General features: G+C 43.1%; 1 protein-coding gene across 19 annotated transcripts in view; it reads left to right on the top strand.

Annotated features, from left to right (window-relative positions):
• Positions 1-23,025, top strand: part of ano10a (anoctamin 10a) — a 117,624-nt gene that overhangs the window by 30,440 nt on the left and 64,159 nt on the right. For 18 of the 19 annotated variants that reach the window (XR_015840464.1, XM_088287106.1, XM_088287107.1 and 15 more), the window contains exons 6-7: positions 22,229-22,413; positions 22,632-23,016. The exons of the other annotated variant lie outside the window; for it this stretch is intronic. Coding sequence is in view for 17 of the 18 variants with exons in the window: in XM_088287106.1 (XP_088143232.1) it covers positions 22,229-22,413; positions 22,632-23,016 (570 nt within the window). In the remaining variant the exon portion in view is untranslated. The remainder of the gene's footprint in view (positions 1-22,228; positions 22,414-22,631; positions 23,017-23,025) is intronic. 19 annotated transcript variants of the gene reach the window in all.

The following is a 23,025-nucleotide window of genomic DNA, read 5'->3' as shown; positions in this document are numbered from 1 at the left end:
CCCTTGGCCTCCAAAAGATTAAGCACATGACTCTCCGCACAACACATAGGACTGCTGAATGCTCTTGCCACGACTCATCCAATTGTCAAATATTTGAGCATAAAGCAGTTGATACTTAGCTACAAATTGAAAGTCAGGTTTTAACGTTATATTAAAGCAGGACACAATCCTCGACAAATGTAGGCTACTTGCCTGGCATCGTTGCCAGCCCAACATATCTCAACACTGTGCTCACAGTGTCTTCAGTCACTCCATTGCAAAAAAAAAAAAAAAACGGAAACGTGGTGATCGTCATTGCTTAAGCCATATATGATAAAGCCCAAGAGATCTGCTATCAGACCAGTTCTTTCATGGACAGGCTAGTTATAACGATGTATCACTAAGATGGTTAAAATACAGCTAAATACCGTACAGTGTGTAATAAAATTAGCACATCACGTTTAGCACAATTCCAAGGTACTTTTCTTCAGTTCTTAAAATTTGCAAACAAGTAAACCGCAGATGACCATATTTGTTGTTCATTTACATTCATTCCATTACCTCTCCCTCTGTGACCATTTACGTCACGGTGATACTGTCAGGTTCGCCAATTTGACATATAGGGTTCATAGCTGAAAGGAGAGAGGCACTCAGCTCAAGTGGATACAGAGAGGTTAATAAAGTTTATTTGGCAACTTCATCTCCCTTCTGTTCCTCGATGTTTTTCACACATTCCCTTTTATAACATCGAGGAATCAGATTACACTTCGAGAAATCAGATTACATTCAAGGGTGGTACAGTTCGTCTTCTCAAAAGCTGGTTTAGTCCGGTTTATCATTGGCGTGCCGCCATGGGTCGCAGCTGACTTTGACGTCAACATCTTCTATCAGGACCCAGCACAATGTTGTTTACTTCAGACTTCGATGCCAACTTCTACTATCAGGCACCTCACTATGTTGTTTACTTCATCCTCACTTCTGAAGAAGTGCCACCGCCCTGCCAATTGCAGACACTTCCCTGCAGTAGATATGTCCTCCTGTACCTCCACTCTGACTGTAAACACTCAAGCATAGTCCACTCCACCGATTTGCAACATGTCATGCGCACCATGCATTGAAATAATGCTGCGTCATGGCAAATGTATAATAACCACTAAATATTATTCTAACAGATACCAATAAAATACACGTAATATAGTAGCCCGTCACGTCAATTTAAGTCCCACACACTGAGTGCATGGCTTAGCTTTTCTTGACTGAAGCTGGCCCAGCTGACAATAGGCTAACGGATGAGCCTTACTTAACTCGTAATAATCACCAAATTGTATACCTCAAATAAATAGCATAGCTAGCAGTGCCAACAAGCAAAATCCTATTGAATAAAAAATAAGACTCCAATACTTAAAAGATCCAAGTCCTCCCTTGCCAGGGATCATTCATCTAAAAACTTTAAGCAGATATGCTGCCTTCTCCCACCATTTAATATTAGTGTTGTTCCAATACCGATCCCAGTATCGGTAACTGTACCAATACCAGTATCGGTAACTGTACCGATACTGCCTTAAAAGCTGGTATCGGAATCAAGTCAAGTCAAGTCAAGTCAATTTTATTTGTATAGCCCTTAATCACAGACAGTCTCAAAGGGCTTTACATAGCCACAATCGACATCCCCAATCTTAACCCCCAGGGGGGCAAGGAAAAACTCACAAAACCTCATTAGGGGAAAAGTGAGAAACCTTGAGAAGGGACCACAGATGGGGGAATCCCCCTTCCAGGATGACCAGGCTGCAATGGATGCCAACTGGGCAACATTTGACACACACAATGATGCTATGCAATAATAGATGAGATAATATACGAGTCAATTGAATGAAGTGCTGCAGGAAGATGACTTCAGTGGAGCGGGTCCTCATCCAGGGCCGTAATATCCATGGCAGCATATCCGAAGATGAGCCTTCGATCTTGTACCGGTCAGTTGGTGTAAATTCAGTACAGCCACTTCCAAGTGAATCGCCATCACCTAATTCGGGGAATTGGGAACAGAAAAGAAAGAACACAAATAGCAAACAGGCCAACAAGTAGTTCAATGAAGTGCTGAAATATAAGGAAATCAGAAAAGGCGCTGCATGAAGACGACTTCGGCAGAGCAGGTCCCTTCCCGGTTCGTCAGTGCCGTAATCTTCAAAGCATGTCCCCATCACCTAATTCCCAAGCAGGGGAAGGAGGGGGCAGAAAAGAGAAGAAGCGGCAGTAAACAGGCCAACAAATAATTAAATTAAATGCTAAAGTATATAAATAAATTGATCAAATGTCACGCTGCAGGAAGACGACATCACTGGAACAGGTGCATGCCCAGTTGGTCAATGCCTTAAACTTCCTAGTGGGTCACCGTCACCTAATCCCCCAGCCGGGGGAAAAGGGGGCAGAAAAGAAAACAAAAGAAAAAAAAAGCGGCAGTAAACAGGCCAACAAATATTTCAGCTAAATGCACAAGAGTATAAATGCGTCTTTAATAGTGTTTTGAACATTTCTACTGAGGTGGCGCCTCTAATATCTGAGGGAAGTGCATTCCAAAGCATTGGTGCCCGAATAGAGAACGCTCTAGAACCTGCGGACTTCTTTTTGGCTCGCGGGATCACTAAAAGACCAGCATTTTGTGAGCGAAGGTTTCGGGACGGAACATATGGTACCACGAGGTCAACGAGATAAGAAGGTGCTAAGCCGTGCAATATTTTAAAAGTAAGTAGCAGAACTTTAAAATCACATCTCAAGTGGACCGGAAGCCAATGCAAATTGGCTAATATCGGGGTAATATGATCAAACTTTCTCGTCTTAGTTAAGAGTCTAGCTGCTGCATTTTGAACTAACTGCAGACTTTTAATACTCGACATGGGGAGACCCGAGAGCAAAGCGTTACAATAGTCGAGGCGAGACGTAACAAACGCATGGATTAAGATTTCCGCGTCACACGTTGATAGAATTGGGCGAATTTTAGCAATGTTACGCAGATGAAAAAACGCAGTTCGAGTAATATTTTTAATGTGCATTTGAAAAGACATAGTTGCGTCAAATATAACACCGAGATTTTTTGTTGAATCCTTTTGGATAATATTACATTTATCGATATTCAGAGTGGTGTCTTTGAAAAGGTACCGATGACGCGCTGGTCCAATGATGAGCATCTCGGTTTTATCTGAGTTAAGACGCAAAAAATTGAAAGACATCCATTGTTTAATTTCGGCAAGGCACGCCTCTAATTTATAGCAGTCGCGCGGATTCGTTATATCCAACGGCATGTATAATTGCGTATCATCAGCATAACAGTGAAAACTAATGTTATATTTCCGTATAATATCACCAAGCGGTAGCATATAGATGCTAAACAATAGAGGTCCAAGTACCGATCCCTGCGGAACTCCACATATGATCTTACAAAGATCCGAAGTCGTATTGCCATGAATTACACGGTGCGTCCTCTCCGACAGATACGAATTAAACCAAGAAAGCGCTGAACCTGAAATGCCAACACACGTTTCAAGGCGTTTTAATAATATGTTATGATCAACGGTATCAAAAGCGGCACTAAGATCGAGTAAGAGTAATATTGATGAGGTGTCGGCGTCCATAGCTATGAGAAGATCATTAGTAACTTTAGCAAGGGTGGTCGGCTCTAAAACCCGATTGGAAAGGTTCAAATTGATTATTAGCAGTCATATATTCATTAAGTTGTTGCGCTACGACTTTTTCAAGAATTTTTGCAATAAACGGAAGATTTGAAACCGGCCTATAGTTGATGAGACTCTCTGGGTCAAGGTTTGGTTGCTTAAGTAACGGTCGGATAACGGCGGTCCTAAAAGCTGCTGGTACTACACCCGTGGTAAGTGATAGATTAATTATATTTAAAACAGACGGTCCTAGGGTCGTAAACAGTTCTTTAATTAGTTTACCAGGAAGCGGATCGAGCACACAAGTTGTCGGTTTTGCTGCACTAACCAATTTTGTTAGGCTCTCAAGAGATATTTTTTTAAATTGACATAAGGTTATCGGACAGTTATCAGCCCTAATGTTAACACCATTTATCGCGGAATTCGACGGAATTTTAAGAACAGTGTCTTTAATCTCATCACGAATACATTCTATCTTCTGAGTAAAAAATTGCATAAAATCGTGAGCTGAATAGGAAGAGCTATCCGAGGTTGGTCGCTGTTGCGTTAGCATTGCTACGGTATCAAATAAATATTTAGGGTTGTTTTTATGTAAGACAATTAATCTAGAATAATAATTAGTTTTGGCTAAATTAAGCGCTTCTTTGTATATTAGTAAACTATCGCACCATGCCTGACGGAAGACCTCAAGTTTGGTCGCACGCCATTTGCGCTCAAGCTTCCTACAAGATCGTTTCAGTACGCGCGTTTCCTCTGTAAACCACGGAGTAAGCCTCTTTGGACGAGTTTTAGTTTTTAAAGGCGCGACGGAGTCAAGCGCATTTAACAAAGCGACATTAAAGTTGTTTGTGAGATCATCAATCGTACCAATATAATTAGGAAACGAAGCAGTTGCTAAAGGGAGTAGCTCAGAGAACGCAACGATGGTTGAGGAGCTAATGTTACGGCTGCTATAATTTTGATTATGGTCAGAACGATGACAGTGAGCCAAGACTTCAAATTTGATAAAGTAATGGTCAGATATTGCACTGGTATATGGTAATACAATTATTTTTGAAGATGCTAAGCCTCGGGTTAATACCAAATCTAGCGTATTGCCATTTATATGCGTTGCTTCATTTATTATTTGCGTGAAACCAAACACATCAATGATTGTCCGAAACGCTACGGTAAGTGGTTCCGACGGGAGATTCATATGAATGTTGAAGTCGCCCATGATAAGTATATTATCCGCATGAGTTACTAAATCAGCTACGAATTCAGAAAATTCATCTAAAAAGCCGGAGTAAGAGCCAGGTGGACGATAAAGAACGGCAAGATAAAACGGCAGCTCGGCTGAGGATCGCATAATGAGAACTTCAAATGTTTTAAAGGAATTGCTAAAACGAGGACTAAGTTTTAGGTTAGATTCGGAAATGAGGGCTACACCCCCGCCTTTCTTTTGAGGGCGCGCAACATGCGAGCTCACGAAGTTTGGAGGCGAAGCCTCATTTAGCGGTAAAAACTGATTCGGTTTTAACCAGGTCTCGCAAAGACCAATCATGTTAAGATTATGGTCTCTAATAAGGTCATTAACTAACAAGGCTTTCGATGAAAGCGATCTAATATTTAAAAAACCGAGTTTCAGTAAAATAGGTCTATCTAAGTTATTCCGCGCAACAGGACTCCTGGTCATAATATTAAGGAGATTGCTTTGCCTAGGTCCCGGATTGTACCTCGAGCGACTATAAACGCGGCGAGAAATTCTAACGGTCGGAATCCGATAGTTATTTACCAGCTTTTGAGTGCTATTATTTTGAGAGAACGGCTCGTCGTCAATAAAACCGACCGAGGAGGAATGCTTAAACCCATCATGTATTGCCACCTCAGTAGAAATTATATCAGTATGAGATGTAACAGCGTATGGTGTGTAGCGCTCAGATCTAGAAGAAAAGCTATGTGTGTTGTCTAAGTCTAGCATAGCGCTAGTTAGCTCTAGCCTTACAGACTCCATACCCTTCCTTACAGGCTCACTATTCGCCTGCAGCCCGACCTGCTCTAATATGAATAGTCATGGAAGGCTCAAACAATAATATATGTTTCTAGAAAGAGTGATGGCGCCTTCCCAGTTAGGGTGAAGGCCGTCCATCCTCAGCAGGTCGGGTCGGCCCCAGAAAGAAGGCCAGTTATCTATAAACTGCAGTCCCTGCTCACTACAAAAACTAGCCAGCCACTTATTTAGCGAGAATAATCTACTAAACCTCTCATCATTGCCTCTCGCAGGCAAGGGGCCAGAGACAATTACTCGATGCCGACTCATCTTTCTGGCGAGATCACAAGTCCTTGCTATGTTTTTCTTTGTGATCTCTGATTGCTTCATCCTAGTGTCATTGGAGCCAACGTGTATCACTATATCTGAATAGCTAGCGTTGTTTGCACTGCGCTGGTGTATAGGTGTCTTGCGCGCTAGCTCCATAAGATTAGCTTCTATGTCGGGTGCTCTGGCCCCAGGAATACACATTACTGTGGCTGGATTTTCAAGCTTAATGTTGCGGGTAATGGAGTCACCTATCACTAAGGTGCGGGAGCCATGAGACCGAGGTGGAATGGAACTGCTATGTGTCTTAACAGGCTCACCGCGATTAGCAAGCCGTTTACGGCCAATGCTAACCAGACTAGCAGGTTGGCTACAACCCGTGCTAACAGTCGTGTCCGCCACGTTTACGCTTACCACATTACTCTGCTCTAGCTGGCGGACACGTCCCTGTAGCAGGGAGAGACTTTCCATGAGAATGGTGCAAGTGTTGCATGTGGTGGTGCACGAAACCATAGTTGCGTTTACTCGCCCGGTGGATAAAAGCGGAGGAAAAGATGTCGCGCCGAAAGTGACGTCCTGTCGCGCCGAAAGTGACGTCCTGTCGCGCCGAAAGTGACGTCCTGTCGCTCCTCGAGTACCAACCAGTATGGTCCCGATACAGGCTATCAACAATGGTATCATGCTTTGAACGCAGCGAGCCGCATGCTGAGGGGAAATACAAGGAGAAGCCTTATCCATTGTATAGCGTGATTGGTCATGTATCTACTTTTGTCTAGTTTGGTGAAAAATGTCCTTAATATGATACTTGCTTGTCAAGAGCCAGCAGTCTTGTGTCCCAAAGGGGATCGTGTTTGTTGGATTTTGGCCTTGTGCCAGAAAAGGTATGTTGCTTTTGGTTGACACGGTATGTCGTTTAATACTTTAATGGTGGAAAATGTCATTCATTAAATGTGTGTAGTGTTAAACCGTTCCTGCTTGCCGCCTAACCATGGTCGGGAGAACGCTGAACAATTGATGGTTTTGGGACCAAAATTGCAACCTCAGACCATGCGTTTTCAAGATCGTCAAAGCTGTGTTTTGTGCCCACGTTCGCGAAGCAACTCACGCGTACTAATTGCAAAAAAAAAAATATTAGTGTTGCGCTGTCATGTGACCCAAAGTAATTGCTTTCGCTGCTGCAGTAAGGACTTTATTTGTACTATATGCAAGTCAGTGCACAGAAGCAGCAACAAGCTGCGTGATGACAAATAAACGACCACACTTACAAGTAGCATTTTAAACGAGGAGGCGAACGAGGGATCACTAAGTGTTCTAATCATTAATGTGGAATACAGATTCAACCCAAAATAAGTTCTTCGGTGTACAGTTGACTTTGAACGGATTGATGTCTGGTTAGAACCACGTTAGGGTGCAGAGCCAACATCTATGAACATAAATGTTGTATTTCAATCATTACGTATAAAATAAGATGACGGCTTCATTTGCAATTTAGCAGACGCTCTCAGACCAGAACACATAAACGGCTGACATCATCATGACGAAGATGTTTGAATCTTATTTAATATGCTTGTTGATTCTTTGTGTGGAAGACGTTGAAGTTGCAGCTGCAGTACTTGAGAAATTTTAATTACAGGCATTCTGCTGTTTGGAGGTGTCAGTCTGCTGATTTATCACAGAAATTGAAAGACGCCGGCAGTACTATTGGGAATAGAAATGCAACTATCCATGCCTGACCTGCTGGGGCGTGTTGTGAATCCTCAGACACATGCAACAATTTAGCTCATTTGCAGGTTGGATAATAGCTGAAACACTTAGCTCATGGGATTACATCGTGGAGGTGTCAGCTCACCTTGAAAAACTGATTGCTGATTTGGAGAATTGATGCCGTTGGAGAGTTATGTGAAAGACTCAAGGCTGTCCGAAATTGTTTTGACAGCCTGAACCCATGCAGCCAGAGGCTCAAGTCCTCTCTCATACACTTTCTTCTCCTGTGACTCTTGCTTCTGGACCTTCTCTTCGAGGATGTATCCATGGCAATGTGTTTCGTCATCATTCAGCAGATAGTGACTATGTGTTCGGAAAGGCTGGGTGGAGCCAAGGTCCCCAACTTAACCTTATCTTACAGCCTTCTCACGGTCAATTATTTTCTGTCTTTACGGAAAAAATGCCACAGTTTTGTGGTGCAAGAGGGATCAACGAGACAAGGACTTGACTTGGGAAAACGAGACCAGTATGGAGAACAGACACGAACAGCGACAGGAACAACAATGGACCAACGAAAACTGAAAGCAAACAAGGAACTAAACACGAACAGCGACAGGAACAACGGCAATGGACCAACAAAAACTGAAAGCAAACAAGGAACTAAATACAAACGAAGTAACATGACAACGAGGAACACCTGGACAAGACACAAAGGGTTTGAGGGAGCTGATTGGTTCCCACTACGGAGTGAGACGACAAGCACGGGTGAACACAATCAGATTTGAGCACGAGACACACGCCAAACAAGGAAAAACATGAAACTAAATACTATATACAAGAAACATACCTCACAGATGAGGAGCACTCAAAGCTGAACAAAGTGGGTTTTAAACGAGCGTTTTTCTCTTCAGCTAGCTCAGGACGGAGGAGGGGTGGAGCGACACTGATATCTGGGGTGCTGAACTATAAACATTTAGTGTAGAATATAAGGATAAAGAAGGTAGATATGTCAACCGGAAAGATAGCGGATAATCTCATAACTCCACTTAATGTATATGCCCCTCCTGGCAGAGACCGGTCCTTTTATAGTCATATCTTGAAGTTAACAACAACAAAGAGTCAAGGAATCTTCATAATTGGTGGTGATTTTAACATAGTACTGAATGACACAATTGACTCGTCAAATGGCAAAGGTGGCCGTAAAAAGACCAGGGAAAAGCTTGTGCAACTTATGGAGGAGATAGGGGTGATAGATGTATGGAGAGAATATAACCCAATGAAAATGGAATATACCCACTATTCTCACCCACATAATGTCTACTCCCGATTAGACTATATTTTTATGTTTAAAAGCGACCTAGAGATTGTGAAGAGTTGTGATATTGGACCTTGTACAATTTCAGACCATAACCCCGTAACTATTAATGTCTGCCTTACAAGTAAGAAAAAATTACCCTTTGGAGAATGAATAATAATATTTTGAATAACCCTGATTACAAAGGTAAAGTAATGGATGCTATTCAAGAATTCCTTATTTAATGAAAATGATGAGGTTTCCCCTGGAACCCTGTGGGACACTCTCAAAGCAGTTATGATGGTGTGACGGAGTAGTTCCGTCAATAAGGACGGTACAGCATGGTGCCAGGGACGCAAGTGCGCACACGCATGCATCGCACATTCCCATACTGATTCATTCATTTCCACCCCGTTTAATACATACGCACCCACCTGGCACCACATCAATACCACGTCAGTCACAGTTTTAATAGAGCGACCGAGGGTGCACACTTGGTAGTTTTATTATAGATAGAAGCATATATGGACGCACACACGCGCGCACGTTCAATTTCACACTCACCAGTCACGAGACGCGGCAGACACGACTCGACATGACACGACATAGAGGAAGACCAAACAGAGGGGGAGCTTCCGCATTGCTTAAATATGTTTGTTTTGCGCGATAATTATGTCAGGTGATGCACAAGGTGATGGGCAAAGCATATATAGAGTAGGTTGTTTGTGAAAGAGAGAGGGAGAGAGGAGGAGAGGTGCTGCAGTGAAGGTCGTGCTGTAGAGCGAGACAGTGACGCATTTTGCAACGTAGCTGACATGGTAGTTGTGGTTGAACTCCATTCAGTGGTTTTGTAAATATATAGATTGCGAAAGATATACACCCTTATTTCTTTGTAAGTTACAATTTTTTTTACTTTTTTCTGGGTTTCTGGACTTTTTGGGGACTTTTCACTGTGTTGCACTTTGGTCGGGCTGCACAATAAAACGTCTCTGTTGCACATATTCTGGCTATGCCATTGATTTTGGAGGAGGTCGAAAAGGAACCCGCGACAGATGGGTAAAATTATAAGCTTATCAGCTCACCTTAAGAAAAACAACCGGCACAAACTCACATGCCGTGAAGAAAAACTGTTAAAAGTTCAACAAGAACATTCCTAGAATCTGAAAAGTGAAGTAAAGTCTGAAGTGCAAAAAATGAAAAAAGCAAGACAATATTAACACCTTGGATGTACAGAAAAAACTTAGCTTCATGAAACAACAATATTATTAGGTAAGTGGAAGATCTATGAAGTTTCTTTCCTTTTAACTAAAGAAACAATAAGCGGAAAGAACAATATTCAAATTATAAATCCCTTGAATAACAAACCGGAACTGGATCAAGAAGAAATTAAACAATGTTTCCGAAGCTACTACAGCAGTGGTTCTCAAATAGTGGGTGCCATGCTGAGGGAGGCGCGAGTTACCCTGGGAAACATGCATTTTTATCAGGCTGTAGTACGGCTGAACGATATATGGTTTTGGAACCGAAATTGCAATCTCAGACAACGTAAATTTGACATTGTCAAAGCTGCGCTTTGTGCCCCTAGTTCACGCAGTAGGGCTCTTAGTACTGATTTAAAAAAAAAAAAAAAAAAAAAAAACGTTGCCCTGTCGCTCGTTGCCCCGGAAGTAATTTCTTTTGCAGCGACTTGAATACTAGCCATCAAGCTGTCTTGCGCCGCTGCTGTATGAGCTTTATTTGTATTACATCTAAGTCCGTGCACAGCAGCAGCAACGAGCTGCGCGATGACAAATAAACAACCCCGCTAACAAGAAGCGTTCTAAACGAGTCGGCGAACGAGGTGGCGCTAAGCGTGCTAATCTCTAAAATTAATTACAAAGTAATAAGTGCTTCGATGTACACTGGACTTTTAACAGAAGTCTGGCTCGAACCGCGTTTGGGCCGAGAGCTAGCTGCTATGAACATAAAAGTTGTATTCCAACCATTACGTATAGAAACATAAAATAAGACGACGGCTACGTTAGCAATTTAGCAGACGCTCTCAGACCGGAACGCGGAAACGGGTGGCGTCACCATGACGAAGAGGTTCGACGTCAAACATATTGTATCGTCTTGAAAAGACCACGTCAGAATTCCATTCAGTCCTCGACTGTTTATTCTTAAAAAACGGCTCTGTTGGCCGTAACCGCTCAAACACCGGGCAACTCGCTCCGTCATTTTCAACGGATCTCTCTCTCTCTCTCTCTCTCTCTCTCTCTCTCTCTCTCTCTCTCTCTCTCTCTCTCTCTCTCTCTCTCTCTCTCTCTCTCTCTCTCTCTCTCTCTCTCTCTCTCTCTCGCTCTCGCTCTCGCTCCCCCTCCCGTCCAGTGAGTTGCGCGACGCATTCACAGAAATCGGACACAACTCAGAGAAACACAAATGTCAACACGAGAACAGACAACGCAATTTGTTGCAGTATAGTAAATATTTGTCATATCATCAATAGTTGCACTACAGAGTACTGAGTTTTGAGATCCTCTCAATAATATTTCTCAAAATTATATTTCTTATCAATTAAGCTTTGCTAAGGGACATTTTATTGACATAATCTAAGATCAGTATACAATGAACATGTACATTCGTACAAAATGTAAAAAAAAAATGGTGGTGGGGGGTTCAAATTGTTTTCTTCTTGGTAGGGGGGGGCGTGACAGAAAATAATTGAGAAGCACTGTTCTACAGTAACCTGTACTCCCAGAATTGCATAGATAATGATGAACACAGACTCTTTCTTAGCACAGCTAGATTATATATATTGAACCTTTAGGTCAGTGGATAGGGCAAAAAAAAGGGGTTACAATTGCTGGTGAAGAACAAAAACTCGCCTTGTTTGCAGATTGTCAGAGAAGCTTCCGTAAAACAACTAGGCGAGCCTTCACAAATAAATCAACCCACCAAAATTGTCTTTGTCACTCGTGAGGAGCAGTCCGCCGAACCTCTAAATGAGATGGCCCGGAGAAAAGCTAAAAGCTTTCCTGCGACCGTGTTTTTTTTAATTGCAGCACATCAAAGCAATTTGAATATGCAAACTCATACAGAATGGAAAACTTGAACACTTTGACTTTATCACACCGTCCACACGCTTCCTGTATGTTCGGTTTCAGCTTACAAGACATCTGTTGGTTCACACTTCTGCTAGGATTGAGCTTGACCGGTTTCCTGTCTAAACGGGTAGAGAAGTGCACCTATTTTGTGGCTTTCTGTTGAACTGCCAGCACAGACACTGATGTTAATTCTGAACCCACGAGAGGTACATGTTTTTGTGACCTTCTATTGACCTGTAAGCATAGTTGTTGTAGAAACTTGTTAACATAAACGATAACATTAACACAGATGATTTGTTATTGACCTTGAACCAACCCATACAAACATTACCCATAAAAATAAAGACGCTCGAAGAATATGGTACTTTCTCAGGTCATAAAATTAATGTAAACAAGACGTAGGTACTAACTTTAAATTACGACCCACCCCAACACATTACCCAAGGATACAAATGGAAGTGGGATTCGAAAATGGTTAAATAAAAATTTGGGTATTGTATTACATAGAGATTTCTCGAAGATGTATAATGTTAATTACGGACCCCTAAACACCAAACTACAAATGGATTTACAGCGATGGAACACATTGCCTTTTTTTAGATCTTAATTCTAGAATTGATTCTATAAGAATAACCATTCTCCCTCAGATGCTGTACCTATTTCAATGTTTATCATTTTCAATACCGTAAAAGCAATTTTTAGAGTAGTACAGAATGATATTAAGAACCTAGGATTAAATATAAAAGAATTGAAGAAAAACAAGGGGGGTAGAAACCTTCCAAATTTACGAGAATATTTTTATACCGCCCAATTGAGACCACTTGTGTGCATGTGCTCTCCGACATAAACAGCAGGATGGAAAGATCTAGAGCAGGAAACAATTATAAAAATTCCATTAAAAACATTGTTTGACACTAAACTGCAACAGGGGATTAATTTTAAAGAAAAACTGTCCGGTATGATGATTGAAGCCATGAATGAAACCATCAAAATGTCCAAATTAGTGGAATGCAAAAATGCATTGATGGCATGCCTATGACTCTGAGTTTACCCCCAACACGTATGATAATTGATTTAAAACTTTGGATCTCAAAAGGACTAACAGACTGCAACTCATTTGTCCACTAGGGGACACTTCAATCATTTGAATCGTTAAAACAAAAAGATAGGTTGAACTCTGACGATTTCTTCAGATATTTGCAGATCAGACACTATTTTAATTAAAAAACAAGCTGACAGGGGATTCTTACAAAGATTTATGTCGTTAATAAAATCAGTACCCCTAACTAAGATAACTTAAAAATTATATGATAGCATCCTGGTGGGTAAAGATGGGAACACACACGAATTGAAGGAGAAATGGGAAAGAGAAGGGAGGATTAATATTACAGTAGACGAGTGGGAATATATATGTCAAATACAATGGACTACGACTGGGTCAAGCACTTGGCGTGAATTTTGCTGGAAGAACACAATGAGATTTTTTGTAACACCTGCACAAAAGAAATACCAGGGAACATATAACACATGCTGGAGATGTGGAGAGGGTGGAGCCCACCATTTCCACGTATTTTGGGAATGTGTTGGAATACAGTAATATTGGTTGGGTTTTCATTATTCTTTGCAAAATATATTTCACCATTGTTCTTCCCTTGTCCTTTAAAGTGATGTATCTAGGTAAAATGGATCTGCCAGACATGAACAATAAGGAAAGGAGATGTGTTTATAATTTACTGGCGGCAAGCAAAAAGGCATTGACAAGAAAGTGGCTTAAACCTAATAGATCAACAATGGATGACTAGATTGATCTTGTTAAGGAGATTTTCACTATGGAGAGGATTTCCTTTGCTCTTGAACTAAACTGGACATATTATACTTATGGTCCAAGAGGACATGAAGTGACTTTGTTTAATTTTAACACGTACATTTTTCTTTGTAGAACTACAGTGATGTGAAAGGTTCCTCTGCTTCTCCGATAGTTCGCCTGTTTGTTTGTTTTTCTTTTTTTGTACAAAATGGAAAAGCAATAAGAATGTGTCAACTCTTTTTCTTTTTACAATTGAATATATAATGGGCTTTTCAATAATAAAAACAAAATGTAAAAAAAAAGAGAAACTAAATACTAAACCAAAAATAATAAACACAGAAACCATGTCAGTTACCCCCCCTTAAAGGATGGATCCTAAAGTCCCAAGGTCCACAAAAGTCACAAATTGGGTGGGTGGAAGGAGGCCAGGAGGCGGGACATTGACCCGCAATCAGGGCCAGTCAGGTGGGCGTTAAGGAGGCCAGACCAGCGTGTCCAGGCCAGACCAGTGTGGCCAGTCAGGCGGGCATCCCGGAGGCCATGGCAGCTGCAGGTCATGTCGCCGAGGCACAGACAGGTGGCGGAAAAGGGACTCGAAGCGGCCTCAGGTTATGCGCCGCCGGATCAGGGACTCTAGGTTGCAGCAGCTGGCGAGGAGCCGGACTTGAGGTGGCTGCTGCTGGCGAGGAGCCGGCACGGGAGGCGGCAGATGGCGAGGAGCCGGCACGGGAGGCGGCAGCTGGCGAGGGGCCGGCACGGGAGGCGACAGCTGGCGAGGGGCCGGCACGGGAGGCGGCAGCTGGCGAGGAGCCGGCACTGGGGTCTGCAGTTGACGTTGAGCCGGCACTGGGGTCTGCAGTTGACGTTGAGCCGGCACTGGGGTCTGCAGTTGACGTTGAGCCGGCACTGGGGTCTGCAGTTGACGTTGAGCCGGCACTGGGGTCTGCAGTTGACGTTGAGCCGGCACTGGGGTCTGCAGTTGACGTTGAGCCGGCACTGGGGTCTGCAGTTGACGTTGAGCCGGCACTGGGGTCTGCAGTTGACGTTGAGCCGGCACTGGGGTCTGCAGTTGACGTTGAGCCGGCACTGGGGTCTGCAGTTGACGTTGAGCCGGCACTGGGGTCTGCAGTTGACGTTGAGCCGGCACTGGGGTCTGCAGTTGACGTTGAGCCGGCACTGGGGTCTGCAGTTGACGTTGAGCCGGCACTGGGGTCTGCAGTTGCCGTTGAGCCGGCACTGGGGTCTGCAGTTGCCGTGGAGCCGGCACTGGGGTCTGCAGCTGACGTGGAGCCGGCACTGGGGGCTGCAGCTGACGTGGAGCCGGCACTGGGGGCTGCAGCTGACGTGGAGCCGGCACTGGGAGCTGCAGCTGGCGAGGTACGCGGCACTGGGGGCTGCAGCTGGCGAGGTACGCGGCACTGGGGGCTGCAGCTGGCGAGGAGTCTGCACTGGGGGCGGCAGCTGGCTGGGGCCGGCACTGGGGGCTGCAGCTGACGTTGAGCCGGCACTGGGAGCTGCAACTGACGTGGAGCCGGCACTGGGGGCTGCAGCTGGCGAGGAGCCGGCTCGGTGGCCTGATCCCAAACAGCCTACCGCCATAGGGATTCAGTGAAATTGGAGACATGAGGAACCGAGACTACAGGTGCTGGTGAACGTGGACCACGAAACGCGGGTGGAACGGGATGAGGTGCACAAACAGACGGTGGACAAGGTGAACAAAGAGAATCGGAAAAACGTGACTTGGGGAGTGAAAAGCGGGTGTTATTACGATGGGTGACAGATCCTTTACTTGGGCGCTGTCGTTGGCCACCCAGCGGAGGTCCGGGATCAATGGCCAACCAGGTGCCCAAGTAAAGGTCTGATGGGCAGGATTCAGGGGTGGTCTCTAAGGAATCAAAAGAAAAAGGTGACAAAAACTGATTGGGGGAAGGAAACTGACTGGGCCTAACAAAATCAGTGTGGCAATGGGAATCTAAAAGGTTGTAAATGTACTCAAAATCATCTTCAAAATCAGAATCTACTAAAATGTGTGGAAGTGAGTACGTGAGTACTGTGAGTCATAACTGGACAAAGAGGGAGAAACAGGCATGGAGAAAAACATGGAACTCACGCGAAAGGATTGGGGCTGGTCGGCAGTCTGAAAGGGGTACCAGGCTGAGCGCTGCTTCCCGCTGGGTCCATTATCGGTTGGTCCATTCTGTCAGGTTGTGGTGGAGGTTGAGAAGGACCCAAATGCAGTGAAGCAAGGAATGGGTAAATTAAATGGAATTTAATAGAAAGAAGGCACTGAGAAAGTGAAAAAATAATAAAGTATAAAATAACAGGGATCAACAAAACAAGGACTTGACTTGCGAAAATTAGACTGGCATGGAGAACAGACGAGAACAGCAATAGGAACCACGACAATGAACCAATGAGAACTGAAAGCAAACAAAGAACTAAATACAAACAAAGTAACGAGACAACGAGGAACACCTGGACAAGACTCAAAGGGATTGAGGGAGCGGATTGGGTCACACTAGGGAGTGAGATGACAAGCGCAGGTGAACACGATCAGATTTGAGCACGAGACACACACCAAACAAGGAAAAACATGAAACTAAACCAAGAATAACAAACACAGACCCTGACATAACACGCACAAACAGTGGTTGCACCCAAAACTGTCAGTAACCGTGGCTTTGTGAGATGGCTGCCCTCTGGCTACAGCCGTACGGGGCTATTGTTTTTTGTCGGAATATAATTCTGTGTGCTTTTTTTATCACTCTCTGCATGTCCTGGATTTTCCCCAGGGCCTCCTCCTGGTGGACGTGTTCTGAAAACCTCACCAGGGAGGCATCTGGGATGCGTAGGCACATCTGGTTCCTCCCGATGTGGAGATTTAGCTTCTCAAGTCTGAGAGTCTCCCAGATGACCAACCTTCTCACCCTTTCTCAGGGACAGCCCAGACACCCTATGAAATTAACTAATTTCCACCACTTGTGTTCATTAGGTCATGACTCACAGTTCATGACCATTGATAACGGTAGGAACACGAAATACTGATAGAGTCCACATAACTGCAGATACTATGCCAATATGTCTGTCGATCATGTGCTCCATTCTTTCCTCAATTGTGAACAAAACCCCAAGATACTTGAAATCCTCCACTTGGTCTAAGATCCACCCTTTTTCAACTGAGGACTATAATTTCAGATTTGGGGGTGCTGATTCTCATGCAAACCACCTCACGTTCGGATGCAAACTGTTCCAGAGCGAATTAAAGGTCACGGCTCCATGAAGTCAACAAACCCACATTGTCCACCAAATGCAGAGAGTTTATACTAAGGTCACAAAACTGGACCCCCTCAATGCCTCGGATGCACCTAGGAATAATGTCCATAAAGTTTATGAACAGAATCAGTGACGAATGGCAGCCTTGGCCAAGTCCAACCCTCACTCGAAACCAATCCGCCTTACTGCCGGCAATGTAGACAAAACACTTGACACTGGTTGTCCAGGGACCAGATAAATGTATCGGGGTTCTGTACCCATTACTCCCTTAGTACCCCTAAAATGTGGGCTGGTTGTGCAAACTCCCATCCACTTCAAAGACTCAACTGTGGGTGTGGCTTGTCCACCCACGTCCAGGATGCAAACTGCACTGCTCGTCCTGAATCTGTCATAGGAACACCTGACGGAATCTCCTCTCCAGCACCTCTGAATAGTCCTTGTGAGGTAGGCTGAGCAGTGTGAACCCTCTCTAGTTGCACCTTGACCCCCTTCTTAAAAAGTAGGACCACCAACCCTGAGGCTTCGTCCCGATGTCCATGCGGTGTTGTAGGCTTGTGAACTAGGATAACCCTTCGGATCTCATCCATCCCTGGAAACCTGCCACTGATGAGCTTTTCAATTACCTCTGTGATTTCTACGCGAGATGTAGGCGACCTGCTTCAGAGTCCGCGGACTCCGCTTTTTCAAAGGAAGGCGTGTCGATCAAATTGAGGAGGTTTTCTAAACCGTCTCACAATGTCCTCAGTCGAGGTAAGCAGTGCTCTATACTAGGGATGGGAATCTCTGGTAAGGAACCGATTCGATACGTATCTAGGTACAAGGGTTCCGATTCAATATAAAAAAACCCGATATCTGTCAAGGTAGAATTGTTCGATACGATTCAGTTCAATTCAGAAGTGATTCGGTTCAATTCGATATTTGGTTTGATATTTCAAAAAAAGCGATGGTTAAAAAATTGCTGCAATGGTTAAAAATTGATGTAGACAATCAAAAAAGACTAATTGTTTAAAATGACATTCTTGAAATATTTTCAAACGTTTAAAAAAAACTCAGAGCATTGTTGCTTTATAGCACTGAAATAAGTAAATGTCAATGTTTTTATTTTTTGACATGGACAAATATAAAAATGCTGAATAACATCACTCTGTCCAAGCGACAGTTGTTTTTGCCACTCGCTTTGCTTTTAAACGTTCTTCTTCAACTTGGCACTTCACTTAAGCATACAACGCCGACATACGTGAATTGCTGATATGCTATCGGGATGGCAATGCATATCTTGGTTGTAGAACGTATGCAGCAAGTCTTGAATTCCTTTAAACTTAAAGACATAATCCTTTGGCAATAAAACAGAGGTTATTGCAGCCGTGATTTCTTAGCTCTTGCTGAGTTGTGGCAAACCTTTCCAAAATAGCTCGGAATAACGGTGGCCATTTGCGGTGTGTACACACTGTCTGCATGCTGCAATTTGCTCCTTAGTTTCAGTTCACCATAATCGTCGCTTGAAATGTTTCCTCATGGCATGAAAGTCCAAATAAGTTGTTGAACCAGTGTACTTGAGAGCTGCTCGGCAGAATTTACAAATGGCCTGGCTTTTACCATGTTGTCCGTTTCTTCTATAAAATCCAAAAACGGTCCATAGATTTTTGTTCCCCTGGTGTGATGAAAAAATTGTTCTCTGTGAATCAGTAGTTGATTCGGCGCTCATCCCAATGTTGACATCCATTTTATGTTTACTCTCTGTCGTTTTCAAACACGTTGCTACTAATTAACCAATTTAAGTTACTGAACAAGGTCTTCTTTGTCATCGCCGTCATCGTCTTCTTCTGCGGGACTGCCAAGGACGCCTCTGAAATCCCACAGGCCAAAAAGGCCGATAGGACTCCTTCTTCAGACTGACAGCGTCCCTTCTGTCGGTGTCCAGCAGCGGGTTCGGGGTTTGCCACCATGACAGGCACCAACCACCTCAACAATGGAGGCCCAAAACATGGTCCACTCAGACTCAATGCCCCCTGCCTCCCCCAGTACGTGGGCTAAGTTCTGCCGGAGGTGGGAGTTGAAACTCTTTCTGACAGGGGATTCTGCCAAGCGTTCCCAGCAGACCCTCACAATACGTTTGGGTCTGCCGGGTTGGACCGGCATCTTCCCCACCATCTGAGCCAACTCTCCACCAGGTGGTGATCAGTTGACAGCTCCGCCCCTCTCCTCTCTTCACCCGAGTGTCCAAAACATGCGGCTGCAAATCCAATGACACGACTACAAAGTTGATCAACGAACTGAGGCCTAGGGTGTTCTGGTGCCAAGTGCACATATGGACACCCTTATATTTGAACATAGTGTTTGTTATGCACAATGCATGACAAGCACAGAAGTCCAGTAACAGAACACCACTCAGGTTCAGATTGTGGGGGCCGTTACTCCCAATCACGCCCTTCCAGGTCTCACTGTCATTACCCACGTGAGCATTGAAGTCTCCCAGAAGAATGAGGCAGTCTCCAGGGGAACGCTCTGTCGCACACCTTCCAAAGACTCCAAAAAGGATGGGTACTCTGAACTTCTGTTTGGTGCATAAGCACAAACAACAGTCAGTACCCATCCCCCACCTTGAGGCGAAGGGAGGCTACCCTCTCGTCCACCGGTGTGAACCCCAATGTACAGGCGCCAAGTATGCCCACACTTGCTCGGCTTCTCTCACCTTGGGCAACTCCAGAGTGGAAGAGCGCCAAGGTCCCTACCTCTTGCCGTTGCCCAGCTCACATGGCACCCAACGTCTTTGGCCCCTCCCACAAGTGGTCTGTGATAACTCTACTGTACACAAACATTTATTTTGGGTCTTTCCCGAGTCCTCATTTGTCTCCCCATTGAAAGAAGGACTTGTTCATTAATTTCATATAAATTCATAAAGTTTGTGCTGCTGCGGCGCAATCAATCAAGTCAAATATGAATGGACTATGGCAAGGGTATTACAAAACTTGGAGCAGTAGTCGAGTTTGGAGATACAATCCACATCTTAAAACAATTTTTGCGCTGCTCTAATTTCTCCAGAAGTAATGCAATGGTACTTTTTCTCTCTCTCTCAATTGGGTACAATGAATTCAAATGATTTGGTCCAAGAAACGTTGAATCCTCTGTTCTGCTCAGTTACTTTTCTCTTTTTCCCTATGGGATCCATGGCCCATTACACAGCCGTTGGTTTGTTTACAACTGCCACCTGCCTGACATCCCGTCCAGCCCTGTCGCAGGCTATGACGCAAATCTTCGTTTCCAGAAATGTTGAAACCTTTTCTCTTAATAACAATTATGGACAGAATTTATGGGTGCAGCCAAGGCAGTGAGGGAGTCCGGTTTGGTGGCCTCAGTATTGCATCTTTGCTTTTTGCCGCTGACGTGATACTGTTGGCTTCATCATGCTGTGATCTCCAACTCTCACTGGAGCAGTTTGCAACCGAGTGTTAAACGGTTGTGATGTAGATCAGCCCCTCCAAATCTGAGACTATGGATCTCTGTCGGAAAAGGGTGGAGTGCGCTCTCCAGGTCGGGGAAGAGATCCTGCCCCAAATGAGGAGTTCAAGTATCTTGGGTTCTTGTTCCCCAGAGGGGAGGATAGAGCATGAGATCAACAGGCAGATCGGTGCAGCGTATGCTGTGATGCAGACCCTGTATCGGTTGGTCGTGGTGAAGAAGGAGCTGAGCCATTACCAGTCAATTTAATCTGCAGATTTAGTCATAGCTTTTAAGTTGTTGTTCAGGTCTGAGTAAATAATCACACCAAGATTCATGCCGTGATTTGTAGCTTTCAATGACAAGTTAAAATGAGTGCTGATCTTGTATCTTTTTTCTTTGGGGCCAAAACCAATCAATTCTGTCTTTTCTGGATTGTGCTGGAGAAAAATTTCATCCACTCATTAATTTGATGAATACACATCCTTCATGAAATTAAGGGACTATAGTCATGCAAGTATGTTAAGAGATGTTGTGATGCTCCATAATCTTAACAAGGGGCACCATGTAGATATTAAACAGAACTGGTACAAGAAAGGACCCTTGTGTAACACCGCATGTTATTATTAACTTTGTTCGCTCAGACTCATGACTACCAATTGAGACAAACTAGTCCCTTTGTCGCAATTAAGATTTGATCCAATTCAACACATTACCAATCAGTCCAACCCACTGTTCTCATCTGTCAAGCAGTATATTATGATGAACTGTGTCAAATGCAGCACTGTGATCTAGCAATACCAAAGACTTTGTTTTTTCAAGGCATTATTTAAGACTTTAATACATGTAGTCTCATTACTGTGGTGTGCTCAAAATTAAAACTGAAACACAATAAAGATTGTTTTACATCACAAAACTGACAATCTGTTGAAAAATAACGCTTTCAATTTGTTTTCCCCCAAAATGGGAGATTTGAAATGGGCATGTAGTTAATTACTGTTAATGCATCCAGGATAGAGTTTTTTTTTTATGTAATCATGGAATGGGTGAGGGTGGTGGGCGCATATACATATATGTATGTATATATATATATATATATATATATATATATATATATATATATATATATATATATATATATATATATATATATATATATATCTATATATATATCTATATATATATCTATATATCTATATATATATATCTATATATATATCTATATATATATCTATATATCTATATATATATATATATATATATATATATATATATATCTATATCTATATATATATATAGATATATATATATAGATATATTCAGCATTTTAAATGTAGCCAAAATCTGCATTATTACTCCCAATAAATAATAAAAGAAATACTTTTTTGTTTTTTTAACCTTAATACACGAGATTTTCTTTTGGCTTCTCTCGAATGGATTATGTAATCTACACAATCAAAATGTGCTACCTATCTAAAAAAACCCCAATTATATTATTTTAACATCTTTCAAAGATACAATGTCCGAAGGTAGTTTTATTTATTTTTTTATTACACGACTAATATAGGCTGATGCCAACAACAGAGCAGCGACTCTCACTCTATCAAACACTAAGGGGTGTTTTTTTTTTATTTACATTTTTTTTAATCTCGCCAGTTTGGTCAATCTAATTTTCCATTTTACTTTCAGATGACATAAGACACTACTTTGGTGAGGGTCTGGCTCTCTACTTTGGCTTCCTGGAGTTCTTTACAATGGCCCTTATGCCGCTGGCCCTTATCGGGCTGCTATATTGTCAGTTTGACTGGGAGAATTATGACAAATATGTTTTCTTCGCTGCTTTCAATCTTATCTGGTGCACTGTTATCCTTGAGGTAAGAAAGCATATTCAAGTTCCCTGTCAATAGTTGACATTTTATCACATGATCAAGACATAATATCATTCTTCACTTTACATTGAGGTAGACTAATTTGTTCCCTGCCTTATATACAGACCAGAATTATTCACACCAATTCAGCAGTTATTTAAACGTAATCTAAATGTGATATATTATTGAGTACTGAATGACTTGCTGAACATTCCCTCCTCTAGTTATGGAAGCGATGCAGTGCCTCTCTAGCTTATCACTGGGGAACACTGAGCAGAAAGAGGGTCTTTGAAGAACCGCGCCCTGGTTTCCATGGTATTCTTGGGTTTAACCCGGTGACAGGACGAGAAGAGCCGCTCTACCCCAACTCCAAGCGGCAGCTTCGTATCTACCTTGTGTCCCTCCCCTTTGTCCTCCTCTGTCTCTATCTTTCTCTCTATGTTATGATGATCTACTTTCAGATGGAAGGATGGGCTCTTATGCTGCATGATAGGGAGCATACTTTTTGGACAAAAATACTGTTGTTCATTCCTGGTGTTATCTATGCTGTGGTTATCGAAGTTATGAATCTCATCTACAGATATGCTGCTGAGTTCCTCACAGAGTGGGGTAAGTTGT

This window comes from Idiotropiscis lumnitzeri, unplaced genomic scaffold, assembly GCF_059441095.1.
Source record: "Idiotropiscis lumnitzeri isolate Australia: NSW breed Sydney's pygmy pipehorse unplaced genomic scaffold, RoL_Ilum_1.0 HiC_scaffold_26, whole genome shotgun sequence".
In the NCBI taxonomy this organism is placed as follows: domain Eukaryota; kingdom Metazoa; phylum Chordata; class Actinopteri; order Syngnathiformes; family Syngnathidae; genus Idiotropiscis; species Idiotropiscis lumnitzeri.
The sequence above is the reverse complement of the archived record's forward strand: the minus strand, read 5'-3'. Positions and strand labels throughout refer to the sequence as shown.